This window comes from Mesoplodon bidens (genome assembly GCF_964165515.1).
Source record: "Mesoplodon bidens genome assembly, chromosome: 12".
Lineage (NCBI taxonomy): Eukaryota > Metazoa > Chordata > Mammalia > Artiodactyla > Ziphiidae > Mesoplodon > Mesoplodon bidens.
The window spans coordinates 84,241,672-84,267,856 of NC_138168.1; the positions used below are offsets into that span (position 1 = coordinate 84,241,672).

The 26,185-nt window shown below is 39.5% G+C and overlaps 1 protein-coding gene across 1 annotated transcript in view; it reads right to left on the bottom strand.

Moving 5' to 3' along the window:
- The window catches only part of TMEM242 (transmembrane protein 242), a 56,945-nt gene extending 31,752 nt beyond the window's left edge, over nucleotides 1-25,193 (bottom strand). The window contains exons 1-3 of the mRNA XM_081250696.1: nucleotides 25,030-25,193; nucleotides 24,409-24,509; nucleotides 7,862-7,999 (exon numbers count right to left, since the gene is read on the bottom strand). Coding sequence (XP_081106822.1) covers nucleotides 7,862-7,999; nucleotides 24,409-24,509; nucleotides 25,030-25,117 — 327 coding nt within the window. The 5' untranslated portion in view covers nucleotides 25,118-25,193. The remainder of the gene's footprint in view (nucleotides 1-7,861; nucleotides 8,000-24,408; nucleotides 24,510-25,029) is intronic.
- Between the last annotated feature and the right edge of the window lie 992 nt (nucleotides 25,194-26,185).

Consider the following 26,185-nt stretch of genomic DNA (forward strand, 5'->3'; position numbering starts at 1 on the left):
ATTAAAAGCAGCAAGGGAAAAACAACAAATAACACACAAGGGAATCCCCATCAGGTTAACAGCTGATCTCCCAGCAGAAACTCTACAAGCCAGAAGGGAGTGGCAGGACATAATTAAAGTGATGAAGGAGAAAAACCTGCAACCAAGATTACCCAGCAAGGATCTCATTCAGATTTGATGGAGAAATTAAAACCTTTACAGACAAGCAAAAGCTGAGAGAGTTCAGCACCACCAAACCAGCTTTACAACAAATGCTAAAGGAACTTCTCTAGGCAAGAAACACAACAGAAGGAAAATACCTACAATAACGAACCCAAAACAATTAAGGAAATGGGAATAGGAACATACATATCAATAATTACCTTAAATGTAAATGGACTAAATGCTCCCACCCAAAGACACAGATTGGCTGAATGGATACAAAAACAAGACCCATATATATGCTGTCTACAAGAGACCCACTTCAGACCTAGAGACACATACAGATTGAAAGTAAGGGGATGGAAAAAGATATTCCATGCAAATGGAAATCAAAAGAAAGCTGGAGTAGCAATTCTTACATCAGACAAAATAGACTTTAAAATAAAGACTATTAGAAGAGACAAAGAAGGACACTACATAATGATAAAGGGATGGATCCAAGAGGAATATATAACAATTGTAAATATTTATGCACCCAACATAGGAGCACCTCAATACATAAGGCAAATACTAACAGCCACAAAAGGGGAAATCAAGAGTAACACACTCATAGTAGGGGACTTTAACACCCCACTTTCACCAATGGACAGATCATCCAAAATGAAAATAAATAAGGAAACACAAGCTTTAAATGATACATTAAACAATATGGACTTAATTGATATTTATAGGACATTCCATCCAAAAACAACAGAATACACATTTTTCTCAAGTGCTCATGGAACATTCTCCAGGATAGATCATACCTTGGGTCACAAATCAAGCCTTGGTAAATTTAAGAAAATTGAAATTGTATCAAGTATCTTTTCTGACCACAATGCTATGAGACTAGACATCAATTACAGGAAAAGATCTGTAAAAAGTACAAACACATGGAGGCTAAACAATACACTACTCAATAACGAAGTGATCACTGAAGAAATCAAAGAGGAAATTTAAAAATACCTAGAAACAAATGACAATGGAGACACGACGACCCAAAACCTATGGGACGCAGCAAAAGCAGTTCTAAGGGGGAAGTTTATAGCAATACAATCCCACCTTAAAAAACAGGAAACATCTCAAGTAAACAACCTGACCCTGCACCTAAAGCAATTAGAGAAAGAAGAACAAAAAACCCCCAAAGTTAGCAGAAGGAAAGAAATCATAAAGATCAGATCAGAAATAAATGAAAAAGAAATGAAGGTAACGATAGCAAAGACCAATAAAACTAAAAGCTGGTTCTTTGAGAAGATAAACAAAATTGATAAACCATTAGCCAGACTCATCAAGAAAAAAAGGGAGAAGACTCAAATCAACAGAATTAGAAATGAAAAAGGAGAAGTAACAACTGACACTGCAGAAATACAAAGGATCATGAGAGATTACTACAAGCAACTCTATGCCAATAAAACGGACAACCTGGAAGAAATGGACAAATTCTTAGAAATGCACAACCTGCCAAGACTGAATCAGGAAGAAATAGAAAATACTAACAGACCAATCACAGGCACTGAAATTGAAACTGTGACTAAAAATCTTCCAACAAACAAAAGCCCAGGACCAGATGGCTTCACAGGCGGATTCTATCAAACATTTAGAGAAGAGCTAACACCTATCCTTCTCAAACTCTTCCAAAATATAGCAGAGGGAGGAACACTCCCAAACTCATTCTACGACGCCACCATCATCCTGATACCAAAACCAGACAAGGATGTCACAAAGAAAGAAAACTACAGGTCAATATCACTGATGAACATAGATGCAAAAATCCTCAACAAAATACTAGCAAACAGAATCCAACAGCACATTAAAAGGATCATACACCATGATCAAGTGGGGTTTATTCCAGGAATGCAAGGATTCTTCAATATATGCAAATCAATCAATGTGATACACCATATTAACAAATTGAAGGAGAAAAACCATATGATCATCTCAATAGATGCAGAGAAAGCTTTCGACAAAATTCAACACCCATTTATGATAAAAACCCTGCAGAAAGTAGGCACAGAGGGAACTTTCCTCAACATAATAAAGGCCATATATGACAAACCCACAGCCAACATTGTCCTCAATGGTGAAAAACTGAAACCATTTCCACTAAGATCAGGAACAAGACAAGGCTGCCCACTCTCACCACTCTTATTCAACATAGTTTTGGAAGTTTTACCCACAGCAATCAGAGAAGAAAAGGAAATAAAAGGAATCCAAATTGGAAAAGAAGAAGTAAAACTGTCACTGTTTGCAGATGACATGATACTATACATAGAGAATCCTAAAGATGCTACCAGAAAACTACTAGAGCTAATCAATGAATTTGGTAAAGTAGCAGGATACAAAATTAATGCACAGAAATCTCTGGCATTCCTGTACACTAATGATGAAAAATCTGAAAGTGAAATCAAGAAAACACTCCCATTTACCACTGCAACAAAAAGAATAAAATATCTAGGAATAAACCTACCTAAGGAGACAAAAGACCTGTATGCAGCAAATTATAAGACACTGATGAAAGAAATTAAAGATGATACAAATAGATGGAGAGATATACCATGTTCTTGGATTGGAAGAATCAATATTGTGAAAATGACTCTACTACCCAAAGCAATCTACAGATTCAATGCAATCCCTATCAAACTACCACTGGCATTTTTCACAGAACTAGAAGAAAAAATTTCAAAATTTGTTTGGAAAAACAAAAGACCCCGAATAGCCAAAGCAATCTTGAGAACGAAAAACGGAGCTGGAGGAATCAGGCTCCCTGACTTCAGACTATACTACAAAGCTACAGTAATCAAGACAGTGTGGTACTGGCACAAAAACAGAAAGATAGATCAATGGAACAGGATAGAAAGCCCAGAGATAAACCCACGCACATATGGTCAACTTATCTTTGATAAAGGAGGCAGGAATGTACAATGGAGAAAGGACAGCCTCTTCAATAAGTGGTGCTGGGAAAACTGGACAGGGACATGTAAAAGTATGAGATTAGATCATTCCCTAACACCATACACAAAAATAAGCTCAAAATGGATTAAAGACCTAAATGTAAGGCCAGAAACTATCAAACTCTTAGAGGAAAACATAGGCAGAACACTCTATGACATAAATCACAGCAAGATCCTTTTGGACGCACCTCCTAGAGAAATGGAAATAAAAACAAAGATAAACAAATGGGACCTAATGAAACTTCAAAGCTTTTGCACAGCAAAGGAAACCATAAACAAGACCAAAAGACAACCCTCAGAATGGGAGAAAATATTTGCAAATGAAGCAACTGACAAAGGATTAATCTCCAAAATTTATAAGCAGCTCATGCAGCTCAATAGCAAAAAAACAAACAACCCAATCCAAAAATGGGCAGAAGACTTAAATAGGCATTTCTCCAAAGAAGATATACAGACTGCCAACAAACACATGAAAGAATGCTCAACATCATTAATCATTAGAGAAATGCAAATCAAAACTACAACGAGATATCATCTCACACCAGTCAGAATGGCCATCATCAAGAAATCTAGAAACAATAAATGCTGGAGAGGGTGTGGAGAAAAGGGAACACTCTTGCACTGCTGGTGGGAATGTGAATTGGTACAGCCACTATGGAGAACAGTATGGAGGTTCCTTAAAAAACTACAAATAGAACTACCATATGACCCAGCAATCCCACTACTAGGCATATACCCTGAGAAAACCATAATTCAAAAAGAGACATGTACCAAAATGTTCATTGCAGCTCTATTCACAATAGCCCGGAGCTGGAAACAACCGAAGTGTCCATCATCGGATGAATGGATAAAGAAGATGTGGCACATATATACAATGGAATATTACTCAGCCATAAAAAGAAATGAAACTGAGCTATTTGTAATGAGGTGGATAGACCTAGAGTCTGTCATACAGAGTGAAGTAAGTCAGAAAGAGAAAGACAAATACTGTATGCTAACACATATATATGGAATTTAAGAAAAAAAAATGTCATGAAGAACCTAGGGGTAAAACAGGAATAAAGACACAGACCTACTTGAGAATGGACTTGAGGATATGGGGAGGGGGAAGGGTAAGCTGTGACAAAGCGAAAGAGAGGCATGGACATATATACAGTACCAAACGCAAGGTAGATAGATAGTGGGAAGCAGCCGCATAGCACAGGGAGATCAGCTCCGTGCTTTGTGACCGCCTGGAGGGGTGGGATAGGGAGGGTGGGAGGGAGGGAGACGCAAGAGGGAAGGGATGTGGGAACAGATGTATATGTATGACTGATTCACTTTGTTATAAAGCAGAAACTATTAAAAAAATAAAAAAATATTTTAAAAAACCTCTCTAAATGAAGAACCAAAATATACCACATTGCTCTCCACAAGCCTCAAGGCAGGGTCATATAATAAGAATTTCCTTGGAAAGTCACCCATAACGCTTAAAAACCTATGCCTTACATACTAACAGTGCACTGGGGAGCGCTGTCTTAGTTCAGTGCCAGGCTCAGGGTAGGCCCACAAATGTCTTTTGAATAAACAAATTAATAAACATGACTGCTTTTAAAAGATGTGTCCTAGGGGCTTCCCTGGTGGCGCAGTGGTTGAGAGTCCGCCTGCCGATGCAGGGGACACGGGTTCGTGCCCCGGTCCGGGAAGATCCCACATGCCGCGGAGCGGCTGGGCCCGTGAGCCATGGCTGCTGAGCCTGCGCATCTGGAGCCTGGGCTCCGCAACGGGAGAGGCCACAAAAGTGAGAAGCCCGCGTATCGCCAAAAAAAAAAAAAAAAGATGTGTCCTAAAAAAGTATCAGTGGGTTCATTTTTCTGTGAGACTTCTTCTCAGATGTGGAAATCAAACTGATATGCCTAATGACTTACCAGTAGGGAGAGGTTATTTGCAGTCTCTCTTTTTGGTTAAAGACATGAAGATGCAATATAAAAGGATTCCAAGTCTCCATACATTCAATAGTGCCAATCAGAAAAGAATCCCACGCCCAAATATTTTATTTAGGTAATAATCCTCTTATCAGTGTCATAAAACAAAAAATTTCACATTCTAGAAACTAAAATAGCACAGTCTAGCCCATAAAGCCCAAGTTCTCAAGCATATAATTTAATTTAAATAACCTAATTTTGTTGGTCTATGAAAATTTGGATTGATTCATTATGACTCTTCTAAATCAAAGACTGTTCATATTTTCAAATACCTTAAAACTTTACTACTCAATTTATGACCTACATTACTAAACTCTAGAAACATTACCTATCAATTCCATGCACTCAGTGTGAAGTACTAACAGACCGTCATTTTTATAGAAACCAAAAGCTTAATAACTTTATTATTATTTGCATGCCCCTCCCCCAAAGCAGATTTCATATGTAGTCAAGGAAGTTTCGTGTACTCCTAGGCAGTTGTGCTTTATAGTCAGCATAAATTAATAAAAATAAAATCTAGGACTATTTTTTAAAAAGCAGTATTATTGTCAAAGCAATACATATTTAAGAATTACACAGAAAAGTAAAATACAAAACTCACCCACACACCCATAATTCTTTCACATATTATCACCAAACATATTTCCTCCCAATCTTTTCCATTTGTTTTCAAATAACTGCTCTCATATGAGAAAAGAATGGCTGGTCCTATACGAGACTGAAGTCAATTGTGATGTTGGGAGGTCCACACTGATGATACCCAGTAAAATCTGTCAAATGATCAAGACTGTGTGGATCATTCCACAGTCAAAACCAGATTCACAACCTCCTTCCCCTTGCCCCTTCCACCTACTCCTTTATTTCCCCCCTTAGCTAAGGGAGGAAAAATTGAAAATGAACCAGGTTCTGCAGACCATCAGACTTAGCTTCAAATCTTGACTCTGCCAATTACAAGCTGTGTGACTTAACCTGTCCCTATTTCCTCATTTATAGAATGGGGGATATTAACACCTACTTCATAGTTGTTGTGAGGATTAAATAATCTGCTATGTCTAAAATGTCTGGCACAATGCCTGAAATGGAAGAAGAGATTTTATATTGGTCAAAGCAAAATTGAGGTAACAATAAAAATCATCAAAAATCTTCAGTCATGGGTTTTCTAACTTTTTTCAAGTAATCCTACTTCATTGTTACTAGCAATGACTAGCAGGCAGTTACTTAAAAAATAAAGGTTACTCAGACTAGGAAAAAAGCAACATCTGTTTGTCTATCAGTATATTTTAAGTGAAAAGTACAATAATGCCTATGTAGTTATGATTAAACTAAATGTGAAAAATTCAATAATAATAATACCTATTACTCCAGCAATTCCCTCTCCCTTGCGTCAATTCCCCCCTCCACTGAATCACTCCTATCAGCACACATACATGCTGTTAATTCTCCCAACTTAAAAAAAAACAAAAAAAACCTCTCTTGATCCCATTCCCCCTCCTAGCTATGACCCCATTTCTTTCTTTCTCTTTACAGCAAAGCTCAAGACTTGCCCATACACACTGCCTCCAAGCTCTCTCCTCCATTCTCCTTCGATCCACTCCACTCAGGCTTTACCCACCAATGACCACCACATCTCAGTGAACTACCAGTTCTCATCTTACATGACTTATACCCAGCATCCTCCTCCTTGAAAGATGTTTTTTCACCTGGCATCCAAGTCACCATTCTCCTGGTTACCCCTGCTTCTCCAGCAGGGAAACCTTCTCCTCGTTCCTCAACCTCTAAACCTTAGGAGCTCCTAAACCAAGAGCTCCTTCCTCAGACCTCTTCTCTTTTCTCTCTCCATTCACTGCCTATGTGAGCTCATCTGATCTCATGGTTTAAATACTATCCACATACTGAGTTAGATCTTCACCTTGACCTGTCCCCTGAATTCCAACTTCTATATCTAACTGCTTACTTGACCCTCCACTTGGCTATCTAAAATCTACCTCAAACTCGTAAGTCCCAGACGGAGCCCCTGACATGATCCCCTAATATCTGCTCCTTTCACACGGGTCCCATCCATTTTCCACTCGTTCAGACCAAAAGCCTGGAGACACCCTTGACTTGACTTTTCCTCTCACCTCCCACATTCAATTTACAACAAGTCCTTGTTGCCCCTACCTTCGAAATCTATCCAGAACCTCTTTTCATCAACTCTACTTCTGCCACCCATTTTAAACCACCACCAATTCGCACCTGTCACAAAGAGCCTGGTCCACAGAACGTCCTACCAGTAGTTCACGTAAAAAGAAGCCAAATATTCCGAATGTACAGCTTTTTAGCTTGGAGTATAAGTTACACATACACAGGTACTAGGCTCTTTCTCCAATAATGTGAAAACACATTAATAATTTAAGTAATAATTTTAAAATGCTTTATTTTACAACGATGTTTATATATATGGATGTCAAACAGCATAGAAAGTTGTTCCAAATTATTTTACTGAACAAGTAGCTCCCACAAATTTATACAGAACGAACATTTGCTATGCATTTGTCATTACTTAATTATATTTGAAGTTTCACCACCCTTATATATTTAAATTATTTATATGATTTACTAGTAATGAGAAGCTGCCTAATTATTAGTAAAAATTTAGTCAATTCTCTGTCATCACTTCACAAGATAGTGAATAAACTGTATGCAAATTTGAAAATCCGGAAGATTTAGACCGCACAAAGTAAAATAAACACTCCAGAAACCGATTATAGGACCGCAGTTACTTACACTGTGAACTCCTAAAGCCTTCCAGACTGCGAAGCTGATCACACCAACCCCACACCAGGCGTAAAGTGAGCCCCACCCCAGGGCTCGCAAGGCAAGGGAAGACCCGCTCTCCGGTAAGGCAGCCGTGGCCACACTTCCCTGCAATGAAGACACAAAGGTTCTGGTAAAAATCGTCATTCTGAAAGAATAAATATTTGGAAACTGTTTGAAATTAATGACTTCCTGTGTCAGCACCATGATATTAGGAAGCCAGACCAACCCAAGTTAATGCACTTAATAACTGCATGACTTAAGTCACAACTGCTCTGACAAACATTTGAGTGGGTAAGGCACCGTGCCAAGATCCGTGCTAGGTACACAGAGCAACTTCTTTCGGACAGGACACTTAAGACCTGGTGAGGGAGGGGGGAAACACAGACAGCTAGAAGTAAATTATGATCTAAGTGGAAAGGGCAACAACAGCACTGCATGTACCTACAGGGCACTGTGCACCCAGAGGAGGACACCTCATCTACTTGCAAGAAGGGCAAGTTTTAAGGAAGGCTTCCTGGAAGAGGTGTGCTACATCTAAATTTGAGAAAAGACTTGTGATATAACTCATTGTGAGGACTTCTAAATATTTATGCAAGATGCCTGACACACAGTAGAAATTCAGCTCCTGGCAACAATTAATAAGAAACTAGAAAAAAACAGTAACCCTCCTCCCAAGATTCAAGATATAATATTAAGGTAAAAATCTACAATTATACTAATTGAACAACTTTCAGACTATCAGCATAACGAACTTGACTAGAGAAGAATAAGAATGCAATGAGCACTTCAAAAAGGAATAACCGAGGGAGATCCCTGGTGGCCTAGTGGTTAGAATTCCAGGCTTTCATGGCTGTGGCCTGCGATTATGGAAGTGAGATCCTGTGGGTGAGGCCAAAGGAAAAAAAAAAAAAAAAAAGAATAACTGCCCCATTACGAAATGTGCTGAGGTTGGGGGAGGGGTGGGTGCACTGTAAAAAGAGATACTGGGAGGAATGGTGTACTACTTTCTAAAGTCTCTTCCAATTCCATGACTTAGTAATTTATGAATTTATTTATTTTTATTTATTTATTATGTTTGGCTGTATTGGGTCTTTGTTGCTGTGTGCAGGCTTCCTCTAGTTGCGGCGAGCAGGGGCTACTCTTCGTTGCGGTACGTGGGCTTCTCTTGTTGCCGAGCACAGGCTCTAGAGCACACAGGCTTCAGTAGATGTGGTCTGTGGGCTCAGTAGTTGTGGCTCGTGGGCTCTAGAGCGCAGGCTCAGTAGCTGTGGTGCACAGGCTTACTTGCTCCGCGGCATGTGGGATCTTCCTGGAGCAGGGCTCGAACCCATGTCCCCTGCGCTGGCGGGCAGATTCTTAACCACTGCACCACCAGGGAAGCTCCATGACTTAGTAATTTAAAATGTAAGTTGACAGTGTATTTTAATTTAAAGATTTAAACTCTGAAATAAAAAACATACTCCTCCACTACACTGGTCAGACACTCATTGGAGGACAATATCTAGGGTTAGTGTCTACTAATTTAGGTTAGAAGGAGCTCATAATAAGAAAACAACAAAACAGTAAAGCTCTGACAACATGAAAGGAGCTAATTTAATTTTTTGTAAAGTATGGTGATATTCTATGGATGTGGTGAGTTCTTTTTCCATATCTATTGTTTCATGAATAAAACTGCACAAGTGGCATTCACATGCTAAATGTTCCTTTTTACTATTGATACTAACGATTAAATTACATTGATCAGAAGGACCAAAGCCACATTTTTCCTTATACTGTTAAAGGACCATTAATCTTTTTTTTTTTTTTTTTTTTTTTTTTTTTTTTTTGCGGTACACGGGCCTCTCACTGTTGTGGCCTCTCCCGTTGCAGAGCACAGGCTCCGGACGCACAGGCTCAGCGGCCGTGGCTCACCGGCCCAGCCGCTCTGAGGCATGTGGGATCCTCCCGGACTGGGGCACGAACCCGTGTCCCCTGCATCGGCAGGCGGACTCTCAACCACTGCGCCATCAGGGAAGCCCCTAATCTTATTTTTAAATGAGATTAATTTTTAAATAAGATTGCAGGACTGCAATCTCCCAGGGATTCTGTATTTCCAAATACTATATCACAGTTAATAATTTTATATATATATATATGCACATAATTATATATATATTGCTCCCTTACTATATGACAAGCACTGTTTAAAGCATTTTGCATATAGTAATTCATTAAGCATTTTACTTCACCTTACTCTGTGAGACATGTACTATTATCCTCATTTTACTAAAGACCAACTAAGGTAGAGAGAGATTAAATAACTTGTTCAAGTTTTCATGGCTTATAAAAGCTAGAGCATTTCAGCAGCCTGGCTTTACAGACTAAGTGGAATTTGCCATTCAGTCATTTATCACTTCTGATTCTAAATACAACACAATACAAAATGTAAGTGAAAGTCTCTTTTTAAGTGGAAACAAATCATAGTGTAAATTAGAATAAAAACATCATTACTTAGGATAATTCAAATATTTACACTACTGGAAGTAGAGAAAGAAGTGATAATACTTATGGGCCTACTTGAAATGTAACCAAGGGGCATTCACTTATTCCCATAGTTTGACCTGAATATGAAATGTAATTTATCTTTAAAAAAATTTTTAAAGGAGACTGTAGAATTTAGGAAATATTAAGAATTTATTTTTTCCCTGTGAGCCTGTCTGCTAAAACACATTAAACATCAACAAACAAAAATAGTCAGAAACAATAAAAACTTGAACTTCCTCAAAAGTTGTATCTTATTTTTTTCTGATTATATATCATTGTGGAAAATTTGGTATGTATGAGAAAGCATGAGAATGAATGAAAAAAACCTCCATTTTATTATCCAGTAAACCATGTTAAACATTTTGACATATTCTCTCTCCTTCTGATTGTGGACATTTTAAAAACAACTTAACACCATCAAAATGTTTTTAGGGCCTCCCTGGTGGCGCAGTGGTTGAGAGTCCGCCTGCCGATGCAGGGGATACGGGTTCGTGCCCCGGTCTGGGAGGATCCCATATGCCGCGGAGCGGCTGGGCCCGTGAGCCATGGCCGCTGGGCCTGCGCATCCGGAGCCTGTGCTCCGCAACGGGAGAGGCCACAACAGTGAGAGGCCCGCATACCGCAAAAAGAAAAAAAAAAAAAAAAAAAAAAAAATGTTTTTAATCTTCAACTTTCATCCTCTTATTGTGTCAAAAACTCAAATATTTTTACTGGTTACACAGCACCGATTTATCATAATTTACTTAGCCATTTGTTATTAATGTATGCTAGTTTCACTTTTTTATATTAATCTTTTATATTAAAAACTTCTTTATGCCTAAACACTGACTTGCATTTCTGATAAAGTCCTTGGGGAAAATTCCTCAAAGTAGAATTAAGTGGAGAAGCATGAATATTTTATAAGCTGATAAACACTACAAACTGTTTTTCAAAAGGTTGTTCTAAGTTACAATGCTGTTTTATGAGGACCATTTCAAGTTGGCCTGCATTAGATGGTCTCAGTAAAAATAAAAACACAAAAAAAGAAAGCTTTGAAATTTATATGACTATTTATAACTTACATTTCTATTGTTACTGAGAATGAGTATTTGTCTAAGTTATTATAAGCCAATGTTCACATCTTTTGAATTGCATATTCATGTTATTTGTCCATTTAAAGTTTTCTGATTTGTATATTCTTTCTATATTAATGTTCTTTGAAGCCCTTATACCTATCATATGTGCTATCATATTTCCCTTGTTTGGTTTGCTTTTATCCTTTTATTTTGCTTATTGTTTGTTTGTTTTTGGTCAAAAATGCATTCTAATGCTTTTAAACTTACTAAAATTTCCCTCATCTGGAAATTGGTTCAAGATGGCAGAGTAGAAGGACGTGCACTCACTCCCTCTTGCGAGAGCACCAGAATCACAACTAACTGCTGGACAATCATCAACAGGAAGACACTGGAACTCACCAACAAAGATACCCCACAACCAAAGACAAAGGAGAAGCTGCAATGAGACGGTAGGAGGGGCGCAATCACAATAAAATCAAATCCCAAAACTGCTGGGTGGGTGACTCACAAACTGGAGAACACTTATCCACAGAAGTCCACCACTGGAGTGAAGGTTCTGGGCCCCACATCAGGCTTCCCAACCTGGGGGTCCAGCAACAGGAGGAGGAATTCCCAGAGAATAAGACTTTGAAGGCTAGTGGGGATCTGACTGCAGGACTTCAAAGGACTGGGGGAAACACAAACTCCACCCTTGGAGGGCACACACAAAGTAGTGTGTGCATTGGGATCCAGGGGAAGGAGCAGTCTCCCATAGGAGACTGAACCAGACCTACCTGCTAATGTTGGAGGGTCTCCTGCAGAGGCGGGGGGCTGTTGTGGCTCACCATAGGGACAAGGACACTGCCAGTAGAAGTTCTGGGAGGTACTCATTGGCGTGACCCCTCCCAGAGTCCACCACTGGACCAACCAAAGAGCCTGTAGCCTCCAGTGCTGGGTCACCTCAGGCCAAACAACCAACAGGGAGGGAACTCAGCCCCACCCATCAGCAGTTTTAAAGTTTTACTGAGCCCTGCCTACCAGAGCAACACCCAGCTCTACCCACCACCAGTCCCTCCCATCAGGAAACTTTCACAAGCCTCTTAGATAGCCTCATCCACGAGAGGGCAGAGAGCAGAAGCAAAAAGAACTACCATCCTGCACCCTGTGGAACGAAATTACATTCACAGAAAAACAGACAAAATGAGAAGGCAGAAAATTAGGTACCAGATGAAGGAACAAGATAAAACACCAGAAAAACAACTAAATGAAGTGGAGATAGGCAACCTTCCAGAAAAAGAATTCAGAATAATGATAGTGAAGATGATCCAGGACTTCAGAAAAAGAATGGAGGCAAAGATCAAGAAGGTACAAGAAATATTTAACAAAGACCTAAAAGAATTAAAGAACAAACAAACAGAGATGAACAGTACAATAACTAAAAGGAAAAGTACACTAGAAGGAATCAATAGCAGAATAACCGAGGCAAAACGGATAAGTGACCTGGAAGACAGAATGGTGGAAATCACTGCCATGGAACAGAAGAAAAAACAATGAAAAGAAATGAAGACAGCCTAAGAGACCTCTGGGAGAACACTAAACGCAACAACATTCACATTATAGGGGTCCCAGAAGGAGAAGAGAGAAAGGACCTGAGAAAATATTTGAAGAGATTATAGTTGAAAACTTCCCTAACATGGGAGAGGAAATAGCCACCCAGCCTAGGAAGCACAGAGAGTCCCAGGCAGGATAAACCCAAGGAGAAACATGCCAAGACACATAGTAATCAAACTGACAAAAATTAAAGACAAAAAGAAAAATTATTTAAAGCAACAAGGAAAAAACAACAAATAAGATACAAGGGAACTCCCATAATGTTAACAGCTGATTTCTCAGCAGAAACTCCACAAGCCAGAAGGGAGTGGCACAATATATTTAAAGTGATGAAAGGGAAGAACCTACAACCAAGATTACTCTACCCAGCAAGGATCTCATTCAGATTCAACAGAGGTATCAAAAGCTTTACAGACAAGCAAAAGCTAAGAGAATTCGGCACCACCAAACCAGTTCTACAACAAATACTAAAGGAACTTCTCTAAGTGGGAAACACAAGAGAAGAAAAGGACCTACAAAAAGAAACCCAAAACAATTAAGAAAATGGTCATAGGAACATATATATCAATAATTACCTTAAACATGAATGGATTAAATGCTCCAACCAAAAGACAAAGGCTTGCTGAATGGATACAAAAATAAGACCCATATATGTGCTGTCTACAAGAGACCCACTTCTGACCTAGGGACACATACAGACAGAAAGTGAAGGGATGGAAAAAGATATTCCATGCAAATGGAAATCAAAAGAAAGCTGGAGTAGCAATACTCATAGTAGATAAAATAGACTTTAAAATAAAGAATGTTACAAGAGACAAGGAAAGACACTACATAATGATCAAGGGATCAATCCAGGAAGAAAATATAACAACTATAAATATATATGCACCCAACATAGGAGCACCTCAATACATAAGGCAAATGCTAACAGCTATAAAAGAGAAAATCGACAGTAACACAGTAATAGTGGGGGACTTTAACACCTCACTTACACCAATGGACAGATCATCCAGACAGAAAATTACTAAGGAAACACAAGCTATAAATCACACAGTAGACCAGATAGATTTAATTGATATTTACAGGACATTCCATCCGAAAACAGCAGATTACACTTTCTTCTCAAGTGCACACACAACATTCCCCAAGACAGATCACATCCTGGGTTACAAATCAAGCCTCAGTAAATTTAAGAAAACTGAAATCATATCAAGCATCTTTTCTGACCACAATGCTATGAGATTAGAAATCAATTACAGGGAAAAAAATGTAAAAAACACAAACACATGGAGGCTAAACAACACATTACTAAACAGCCAAGAGATCATTGAAGAAATCAAAGAGGAAATCAAAAAATACCTAGAGACAAATGATGACGAAAACACAAAAATCCAAAGCCTATTGGATGCAGCAAAAGCAGTTCTAAAAGGGAAGTTTATAGCAATACAAGCCTACCTCAAGAAACAAGAAACATCTCAAATAAACAATCTAACCTTACACCTAAAGGAATGAGAGAAAGAAGAACAAACAAAACCCAAAGTTAGTAGAAGGAAAGAAATCATAAAGATCAGAGCGGAAATAAATGAAATAGAAAGAAAACAATAGCAAAGATCAATAAAACTAAAAGCGGGTTCTTTGAGAAGATAAACAAAATTGATAAACCTTTAGTCAGACTCATCAAGAAAAAGAGGGAGAGGACTCAATTCAATAAAATTAGAAATGAAAAAGGAGAAGTTACAACAGACGCCACAGAAATACAAAGCATCCTAAGAGACTACTACAAGCAACTCTATGCCAATAAAATGGACAACCTGGAAGAAACGGACAAATTCTTAGAAAGAGGTAACCTTCCAAGACTGAACCAGGAAGAAATAGAAAATATAAACAGACCAATCACAAGTAATGAAATTGAAACTGTGATTAAAAATCTTCCAGCAAACAAAAGTTCAGGGCAAGATGCCTTCACAGGTGAATTCTATCAAACATTTAGACAAGAGCTAACACCCATCCTTCTCAAACTCTTCCAAAAAATCGCAGAGGAAGGAAAACTCCTAAACTCATTCTACAAGGCCACACCCTAATACCAAAACCAGACAAAGATACTACAAAAAAGAAAATTATGGACCAATAACACTGATGAATATAGATGTAAAAATCCTCAACAAGGGCTTCCCTGGTGGCGCAGTGGTTGAGAGTCCGCCTGCCAATGCAGGGGACACGGGTTCATGCCCCGGTCCAGGAAGATCCCACATGCCGCGGAGCAGCTGGGCCCGTGAGCCATGGCCGCTGAGCCTGTGCGTCCAGAGCCTGTGCTCCGCAACGGGAGAGCCCACAACAGTGAGAGGCCCACATACAGCAAAAAAAAAAAAAAAATCCTCAACAAAATACTAGCAAACAGAATCCAACAGCACATTAAAAGGATCATACACCATGATCAAGTGTGGTTTATCCCAGGGATACAAGGATTCTTCGATATACGCAAATCAATCAATGTGATACACCGTATTAACAAATTGAAGAATAAAAACCATATGATCATCTCAACAGATACAGAAAAAGCTTCTGACAAAATTCAACACCCATTTATTATAAAAACTCTCCAGAAAGTGGGCACAGAGGGAACCTACCTCAACATAATAAAGGCCATATATGACAAGCCCACAGCAAACATCATCCTCAATGGTGGAAAACTGAAAGCACTTCCTCTAAGATCAGGAACAAGACAAGGATGTCCACTCTCACCACTATTATTATGGAAGTCCTAGCCATGGCAACCGGAGAAGAAAAAGAAATAAAAGGAATGCAAATTGGAAAAGAAGTAAAACTGTCACTGTTTGCATATGCCATGATACTATACATAGAGAATCCTAAAGATGCCACCAGAAAACTACTAGAGCTAATCAATTAATTTGGTAAAGTGGCAGGATAAAAAATTAATGCACAGAGGGCCTCCCTGGTGGCGCAGTGGTTGAGAGTCCGCCTGCCGATGCAGGGGATACGGGTTCGTGCCCCGGTCTGGGAGGATCCCATATGCCGCGGAGCGGCTGGGCCCGTGAGCCATGGCTGCTGAGCCTGCGCATCCGGAGCCTGTGCTCCACAACGGGAGAGGCCACAGCAGTGAGAGGCCCGTGTACCGCAAAAAAAAAAAAAAAAAAAAAAAAAAAAAAAAAATAGAAAAAATTAATGCACAGAAATCTCTTGCATTCGTATATACTAACAACGAAAGATCGGAAAGAGAAATTACGGAAACAATCCCATACACCACTGCAACAAAAGGAATAAAATACCTAGGAATAAACCTACCTAAGAAGGTAAAAGACCTGTACTTAGAAAACTATTAAGACACTGATGAAAGCAATCAAAGATGACACAAACAGATGGAGAGATATACCATGTTCTTGGATTGGAAGAATCAATATTGTGAAAATGACTATATTACCCAAAGCAATCTACAGATTCAATGCAATCCGTATCAAACTACCAAAAGCATTTTTTTTTTTTTTTACAGAACTACAACAAAAAATCTTAAAATTTGTATGGAGACACAAAAGACCCTGAATAGCCAAAGCAGTCTTGAGGGAAAAAAACAGAGCTGGAAGAATCAGGCTCCCTGACTTCACACTATACTACAAAGCTACAGTAATCAAGACAATATGGTACTGGCACAAAAACAGAAATACAGATCGATGGAACAGGGTAGAAAGCCCAGAGATAAACCCATGCACCTATCGTCAACTAATCTATGACAAAGGAGGCAAGGATATACAATGGAGAAAGGACAGTCTCTTCAATAAGTGGTGCTGGAAAAACCGGACAGCTACATGTAAAGAATGAAATTAGGGGCTTCCCTTGTGGTGCAGTGGTTGAGAGTCTGCCTGCTAATGCAGGGGACACGGGTTCGAGCCCTGGGCTGGGAGGATCCCGCATGCCGCGGAGCGGCTGGGCCCGTGAGCCACAACGACTGAGCCTGCGCGTCTGGAGCCTGTGCTCCGCAATGGGAGAGGCCGCGATAGTGAGAGGCCCGCGCACTGCGATGAAGAGTGGCCCCCGCTTGCCACAGCTAGAGAAAGCCCTAGCACGGAGACGAAGACCCAACACAGCAAAAATAAATAAATAAATAAATAAATTTTAAAAAAAAAGGCCCCATCCTTGGAAAAAAATTAAAAAAAAAAAAAAGAATGAAATTAGAACACTCCCTAACACCATACACAAAAATCAACTCAAAATGGATTAAAGACCTAAATGTAAGACCAGACACTATAAAACTCTTAGAGGAAAACATAGGCAGAACACTCTCTGACATAAATCACAGCAAGATCCTTTTTGACCCACCTCCTAGAGTAATGGGAATAGAAACAAAAATAAACAAATGGGACCTAATGAAACTTAAAATCTTTTTGCAAAGCAAAGGAAACTACAAACAAGACGAAAAGACAACCCTCAGAATGGGAGAAAATATTTGCAAACAAATCAACGGACAAAGGATTAAACTCCAAAATATATAAACAGCTCATGCAGCTCAATATTAAAAAAACAAACCCAATCAAAAAATGTGCAGAAGACATAAATAGACATTTCTCCAAAGAAGACATACAGATGGCCAAGAAGCACGTGAAAAGCTGCTCAACATCACTAATTATTAGAGAAATGCAAATCAAAACTACAATGAGGTGTCACCTCACACCAGTTAGAATGGGCATCATCAGAACATTTATAAGCAACAAATGCTGGAGAGGGTGTGGAGAAAAGGGAGGCCTCTTGCACTGTTGGTGGGAATGTGAATTGGTACAGCCACTGTGGAGAACAGTATGGAGGTTCCTTAAAAAACTAAAAATAGAACTACCATATGACCCAGCAATCCCACTACTGGGCATATACCCAGAGAAAACCATAAATCAAAAAGACACATGCGGGCCTCCCTGGTGGCGCAGTGGTTGAGAGTCCGCCTGCCGATGCAGGGGATGCGGGTTCGTGCCCCGGTCCGGGAGGATCCCATATGCCGCGGAGCGGCTGGGCCCGTGGGCCATGGCCGCTGGGCCTGCGCGTCCGGAGCCTGTGCTCCGCAGCGGGAGAGGCCACAACAGTGAGAGGCCCGCATACCGCAAAAAAAAAAAAAAAAAAAAAAAAGACACATGCACCCCAATGTTCACTGCAGCTCTGTTTACAATAGCCAGGTCATGGAAGCAACCTAAGTGCCCACTAACAGTCAAATGGATAAAGAAGATGTGGTACATATATACAATGGAATATTACTCAGTCATAAAAAGGAACAAAATTGGGTCATTTGCAGAGATGCAGATGGACCTAGAGACTGTCATACAGAGTGAAGCAAGTCAGAAAGAGAAAAACAAATATCATATATTAAGGTATATATGTGGCACCTAGAAAAATGGTACAGATGAACCAGTCTGCAAGGCAGAAACAGAGACACAGATGTACAGAACAAACGTATGGACGCCAAGGGGGGAAAGCAGGGAGGGGTGGTAGCGGGATGAACTGGGAGATTGGAATTGACATATATATATACTAATACATATGAAATAGATAACTAATAAAAAACCCTATTTAAGTAATAGAAGACATGAAGAGATTAAAATAAACAATGTACATGACAATTAAAAAAATCTTATTGCTACAAAAAAAGCTAACCATCATTGGTGCCTTCGGCAAGTCAGTAATCTTTTTATCATAGTCACATCAAAGATCACTGATCATAGATCACTGTAACAAATAAAGAAAAGCTTGAAATACTGAGGGAATTACCAAAATGTAACACAGAGACACAAAGTGAATAAAAAAAAAAAAACCTTCCGTCATTCAAGTCACAGTCATTTCTTTTTCCTTCTAGCTGTATTTTTTTTTAAACTTTTACCCCTAACTTTTTAGTTCAGCTGGTATTTACTTTAGTTTTAATGGAAGCTGATAACTAAAGGGAGTTTACTCCCCCAATAGCTTAGCATCTGCCCCAGCAACACTCTACAGATTAATCCTTCTCCTCCCAACTTACTGCGAAAATTAGATAGAGAGGTTTGTTTCTAAGCTATTTTCATAATGTGCACTGATTTTTTAATAACAGAATCACACAGATTTAATTATAGAATCATTAAAAAGTCTTAATATTCAGTGAGTATATCATACTTATTACTTTTTTCTTTTTTTTCGGTACGCGGGCCTCTCACTGTTGTGGCCTCTCCCGTTGCGGAGCACAGGCTCCGGATGCACAGGCTCAGCGGCCATGGCTCACGGGCCCAGCTGCTCCGCGGTATGTGGGATCTTCCTGGACCGGGGCACGAACCCATGTCCCCTGCATCGGCAGGCAGACTCTCAACCGCTGCGCCACCAGGGAAGCCCATACTCATTACTTTTTATCAAACATTTCTTTACCATTTTTATCTATTAATTCTTCCAGAAAAACCCTGAAACGTTTTGTCAAGTTCTCCAACTCCCATTCATTAGCATTTTCATTAGAATGACATCAAACATTAGCTAACTGGCAAGAGACAGCAAATTTATAACATCCTGTCTTTCATCGGGAAATATATTTCCATTTACTCAAGTCTTTTTTTTTTAAGAATAATTTTCTTTATATTGCTCAACCCATTTCTTAATAAAGGTTTTTTAATGCATGCATTTGTGACTGTGAATGTTATTCATAGTACATTGAAACACTTTATCTGTATCCCTATGCCTAGACCTAGCAGATCTTATCTAACGACATACTTTTTGTAGATATATCCTGGTCCTGACCAGATTTTCAAGAGATTTTTCTTCAGCCATTTTCTATGAAGAAAACAATATACTACTCTCTAATCTTATTCCTTCTTCTCATGTCGCTCTAATTTCAGCAACAGATCTCACACAAATGCACTAATTTCTAATTGGCTTGCATTTTCATCCAGAAGCAGTATCATTAACCAAATATTATCACACCAGGGTCAGTTTAAGTGCTTTGGCTTAAATTTTATTTTAGGAACTTAAATTAAAAATCTCTTATTTCCCTAAGAAGAAAAGAAATTATATATGTATTACAGATATATATAAATTTTTAAAAGTCTACACAAACGCACATTTGTTTTGCTAAGTAAAAAAGGTAAGTATGTATAAAAATAACCCTTAATAACATAGCAATACTCCAAATAAAATCTTAGGTTTGCCAAACTTTCAGATTAAAAAAAAAAAAGGTACATGCTGTATTTGTATATCAGTCTCAGAAATTGATTGTGAAAGGAAGTGAGTTATTATCAGTTACTGTCTACATACTTCCAAAAATGAATTTTAGTGGAAATGATGTTAAAAAAATTGATCCGCCCTTATTATTAAGTTTTTAAAAGTCTAGTCACAAGCTTTACCCGCTGGAGTTATACATCACATGACCTTCATATAGCCTGCTCAGAATTTTCAAAATGAACACTGACTGGTTGCAGGGAAAGAGTGACTTGGCAAAAAATAATGTTGCTTTAAAAGATCTTTAGATATAACCACATATGCTAGTCACATATATATAAATGAAAGCTACCTTTTTCTTTACTACCACATTGTTTATTTTTTTTCATTTAAATTAAAATGAAGCCATGTGCATATGGAAGTTTGAATTTAACAAATCACAATGCAGTTATGATATTTAATATCCAAGATAAAATTATTTTCCATTATTTTGTGTTTATAATACCTCTTATGCTTAAAGACATGGGTGCCCCTTATCTTCTATCTATTTTAACAAGAATTAATCTATTATTCACAGGTGCAGGACCTATCAAGAATTAATTGTTCAGTTTTTCAGAAAGTTAACTGCTTACCTAAGAATAAGGTTCATGTTTTTAGTTTAGTTTTTTTTTTTCAGTTTAATCCTGGGCTGAATTTGACATAAATCAAACTGATATTTAAAAAGAATGCTCAATCTAGCTATTTCCCCTACAGAGCATTCTTACCTGATACATTTTGCTATATTCTTTACATCACAGAAACAGCCGTGTCATTGTAACATAAACAATATATATTTTTTAAAGATTTATTTTTATAATTTCTCATAAGTTGTAGCTATATCAGAAAGATGATGACTCACCCTTATGGTCTGTTCATTACCTAAATGGGTCTTGAAATAACTGTTATTTGAAGGATATTTAACCTCCAAAACAGGGGTTCTCAAACTTCCTGGTCTGAGGATCCATTTATACTTCGATCCCAAAGATTTCTGATTATGTGAATTAAAATAACCATCTTACAAAACATTTAGTGCAAAGATAGGCAACGTTTTACATTTTTGTTAATCTTTTAAATGTCTGGTTTAATAAAGACAGCTGAATTTTCATATATGTGTCTATATTCAATCTGTTGCAATGTTTATTGGTTGAAGTATATGAATAAAATCTCTCCTCATACAGATACGTGGTTGGAAAAGGGAGGAGTATTTTAATAGCCTTCCTTCTTTGATACTATACCCAAACTCAACAAATAGTTTCTTAAAAATTATCTGCAATATGGAATATAAAATCGTATCAATGAATTTTTGTACTTTATTACATTAAAATCCATTAGTCTAATCTGCATTTTTGAATGGAACTTGTATCCAGGCATCATGATCATTCAGAAAATAATGATTTGCCAAGATAACAGTTATCTTTCAACTGTTGACATCATTTATTTATTAAATACCAAAAAATTACATTATTCGTATCCCTACCAATCTCATTAGAAAAGCCTTTTAGGGACTTCCCTGGTGGTCCAGTGGTAAAGAACCCACCTTATAATGCATGTGACGTGGGTTCGATCCCTGGTCAGGGAACTAAGATCCCACATGTCGTGGGGCAACTAAGCCCACGTGCCATAACTACTGAGCTCATGCGCCTCAACTAGAGAGCCCATGTGCCACAACTACAGAGCCTACGCGCTCGGGAACCCACACGCCACAACTACAGAGCCCATGCTCCCTGGAGCCTGCACACCACAACTAGAGAGAAGCCCGTGCACCACAATGAAGAGCCCATGTGACGCAATGAAAATTCCACGTGCCACAACTAAGACCCAACAGCAGCCAAAAATAAATTAAATAAATAAATAAGTAAATAAGTAAATCTTAAAAAAAGAAAAGACTTTTAAGTGTTTGAGCAGCTGGCAAGCTCACAATGGCAGACACAAGTTTTCTAAAATCTAATTTTTACCTAAAAACTGGAATTTTATCACTGGCAACAAATACTAACAATTGCTTGCTTGAAGAGACAGGTTCATTTTGTTCATTTCCAAGAAAATGTCTACCAAATACTCACTTCTGAATAACTACAATTTGTCTGCTGCTCTTACAAGTATGCCATGAAAAGAAGTGGCTAGTTCAGTGTGGATCTCACACAACTGCTTTTTCTTGAGAAAAACATATTACTTTGGTATAAAGCAGAAGCGCTTTATGTGTACTTCCCATTTCTTCACACAGAATATTAAAGAGGTTAAGTTCAAGGGTCAAGATATTAAAAATAAATAATGTTACTTCTTCATCAAGGATACTCTTACGCAATGATGGCTTTAACCTCGGGTGCAGAGGAAGGAAGAAAACAATGCCTGCTAGTATAGTTTGGGGCCACTGCCTCGACTACAGCAAGGCACCAGCAGTTTTACCCTCTGTTGTTTCTGTATCATTAGTGCAGGTATCTTAGCAGTATTATGAAAATAACTGACTTTACAGACCCCCAAAGGGTCTCAAGGATCCCCAGGGTTCTGTGGACCACAGTTTGAAAACCACCATGTTAGACTATAAAGGCCATGTGTGATATCAAATCTCAGAACCACAAAATAGAATGTAAAGTTCTGAACATGTATATGTGCTTTTTTTTCCTGAGAGAGAATCGCTAGCTTTCAACAGATTCTCAAAAAAGATCTGTGGGGCTTCCCTGGTGGCGCAATGGTTGAGAGTCCGCCTGCCGATGCAGGGGACACGGGTTCGTGCCCCGGTCTGGGAAGATCCCACATGCCGCGGAGCAGCTGGGCCCGTGAGCCATGGCCGCTGGGCCTGTGCGTCCGGAGCCTGTGCTCCGCAACGGGAGAGGCCACAACAGTGAGAGGCCCACATAACGCAAAAAAAAAAAAAAAAAAAAAAAGATCTGTGACCCAAAGGTTATCATGTTAACTTGGATTTAGAAATCAACCAAAACTCCACTATTAAAGCACCACTACCAGTCAGGTTTCACTTCTTTCTTTCACAAAATATATATTTCTGCACTGAAAATATTCTGTGACATAGGGGGAAAATGACCATGAGCTCATAACAGTGATTTGGGAAACTCCATAGGAACTCTGAGTATTCAGAGGGGAATCCAAATGCACTTTAAATGTGGTCTCTTGCCATTCTTAAGGCTTAAATATGATTATTAGATTATTAAAGATAAATACAAGTCAAAAAGGAATTCAATTAGTTTATGACTTTTCACATAACACTGTATTCCAAAGCAAATATCAAACTGTAATTACATTGTTATTTGTGTGATTGTTTACCATCTGTCTCCCACACCAGACTTAGCTTTTTGAGGGGTACCTATGTTTTGTTCATTTTTGTATCTCTTGCACCTAGCTAGCACAGTGCCTGCACATAAAAGATCCAAAATAAACATTTGTTGAAGCAATTAATTAATGGATAAATAAGCCTTATGAGGCGGGTAGGGCAGAAACAGAACGATACAGAAGAACCACCACAAGGGGAAGAAAATTTCTCAACTGGGAAAATGAAGTACACCTGTCCATGACAGCATGACTGCTCAATTTTGCTCATGGAATAAGGATTTTCTGCCTTCCATAGGTTAGAGTCATTCAACCAAAATTTAATGAGCACCTACTATGTGCCAGGCAATTTTCTAGGGAGTGGGGCTGCTGCATTGCACAAGCATGCATGGTTTTTGGGTTCAAGGAGCTGACCTATGTTTTTCACCTGTATTAAAAGGAACTGTATTTCATCATTTTAACATCTCTGAGAAACGCCTCTTGCAGTGTTGTCTCAAGAATTTAATTGGCTTTTTTTTTTCCTTTTTTAGTGGTACATATAGTATTGGGGCCTCTTACAACTGAGAATGATTTACCTAGATTTAGATTTAATGTCATGTTGTGAATAGGAAATGTACTGGATGAGCTTTCAAAGTCTTGTTCTGCTAAAAGTTTAAAAAGCGCATAATTAAGTACTTCTTTTTAAACGAAAATACAGACAGTTGATTAATTTGTACACTTCCTGAATCTATGAGCTGCACATTGGCTTACTTCTTAAAGTAATGTGAAAGGCCATCAACACTTTCTTTACTTTTCCTAGTCAAAACAGCTGCCATTGATTTGTAAACAACAATAACGCCATGAATGGATTTCGGTGTCACAAACCTTATTGAACCATTCGGGACTTTTCTTTTTAGCCAATGATAGTGTTGTAACAAATCCAGCCAGCATTCCCGCTGCAGCAACAGTACCAAGGAAAATTCCACCTGTCAAGAATTTTGGGGGTAGGGCATGGAGGATGGGGAGAGGAAAAAACAAAAACAAAAAAACTTACGTTAAAAAGATGGACACAAGTAAGTTTCAGATACTATTTAAAAATCACTTTTGAATTTCGAGAAACGATGGCTAAGCAGCTCTTGGCAAAGGTAAATGACAGCACCTGGGAAACCTGCGTGACCACACGACCTCTAGTTCCTGAGGCCATGCTAAGGTAGAAAATAGGCGCAGGGTCCCTTCCCCTCTTCCCGGGGACAACTGCGTGAAGCTTCTCCAGGGGAGAAAAAAGAGATAGTGGGAGTTAGAAAAGGGAGGACACGAGAGAAACTGCAGAGGGAAAGGGGGAAATGCAGCACATACAGAACAGCTCGCGGGACCAGCCCACGGACTAAACTCAGGGCACCCAAGCGAAGGTCTCCCTGGGCGGGGTGTGAGTGGGAATGCCAGCTCCAGCGCAGGCTAGGGCCCCGGGTGAGGTTACCCCGACACCCGCACCTCACCACACCACACCTTTAACCAGGAAAAGCCGGTCATTAGTGGACGCCGGAGCCCCCAGCCGAGAAGACGACTCTACAGTCCCGGCGTCCTCTGACTCCATATTTATAAGCCTCCACTACTGCGTCCGGCGCCAACTGGGACCGGGTGGAAGCGAGAGGTAGGCGGAGGAGAAAGGTTCCGCTGCCTCCATCTGTGCAACCTAAATACCGGTCCGGAGAACGACCTTTGCCCCCAAAACTTCTCTCCTCCCCCGCGTGCGGGCGGGGAAGCTGCTGTGGCTGCACCCCGGGGGCGGTGTTTTCCAAGGCTGTCAACCAGGGAGGATCATTTGCCTGCTCCAAGGTGATGATCGCTGCACTTTAATATTGTGTCTATTTGAAACACTGCTCTGCTTTGACTCTAGGGGGCAGTGAGGGGTCGCAGATTGCGCCAGGAGCCCAGTCCCAGCCTGGTTAGAGGCCCCGCAGCTCAGTTTCCCGGTGAGCCGTACACTATGTCTGGGGATTTGGCCGGCGTTAACATTTCACGATTCTAAAAAGTAGGCCTCAGCCTTTTCTCTGTACTTTGCTGGGAAATTTCGTAACAGTTGTCGCTTTAGGTGTAAGTGACAGGCTTTATCCCTGGAAGACTGCCAGCCTATCAGCTGTGTGGTGATGCGCTTCCTACCCCACGGTTTCACTGATTGTCCAACCGAAGGGATTGGATGGCTAGCATGCTGAACTGACGTGATTGGCACAACCCCAGCCGGAAGAGCAGAGAAGCACCCTAAGGAGTTGCTAACACGGAGCTTCAAGGCCGCCCCAGAGCCGCTCAGCGCCAGCGGCCAGCAGACAGACCCGGTCTTCACAGACTGGGAGGCTAATTTGCAAAAGGTGGTGGATTCAGTAAGTGGCCATTGAGAGGAGGCTGGTAGTCATAGAAAATCTTTTCAGCCTCTCAAAGACAGACACATGACATCATCTTTTAAAATGAGGCAATCTGTCATTCTTGTTCAGTCTGAACGACAACAGCAAAAGCCATGAACTTCTTGAGATGGGGATGGAGAGCTTTATTCATTTTTATATGTCCCGGCTCTCAGGGTGTTACCTGGTCATGTATAATAAATAAATGTTGGATGAAAGGGTAAATGAATGCATCAGTTAAAATGCAATTAATAGCCCAAACCTGG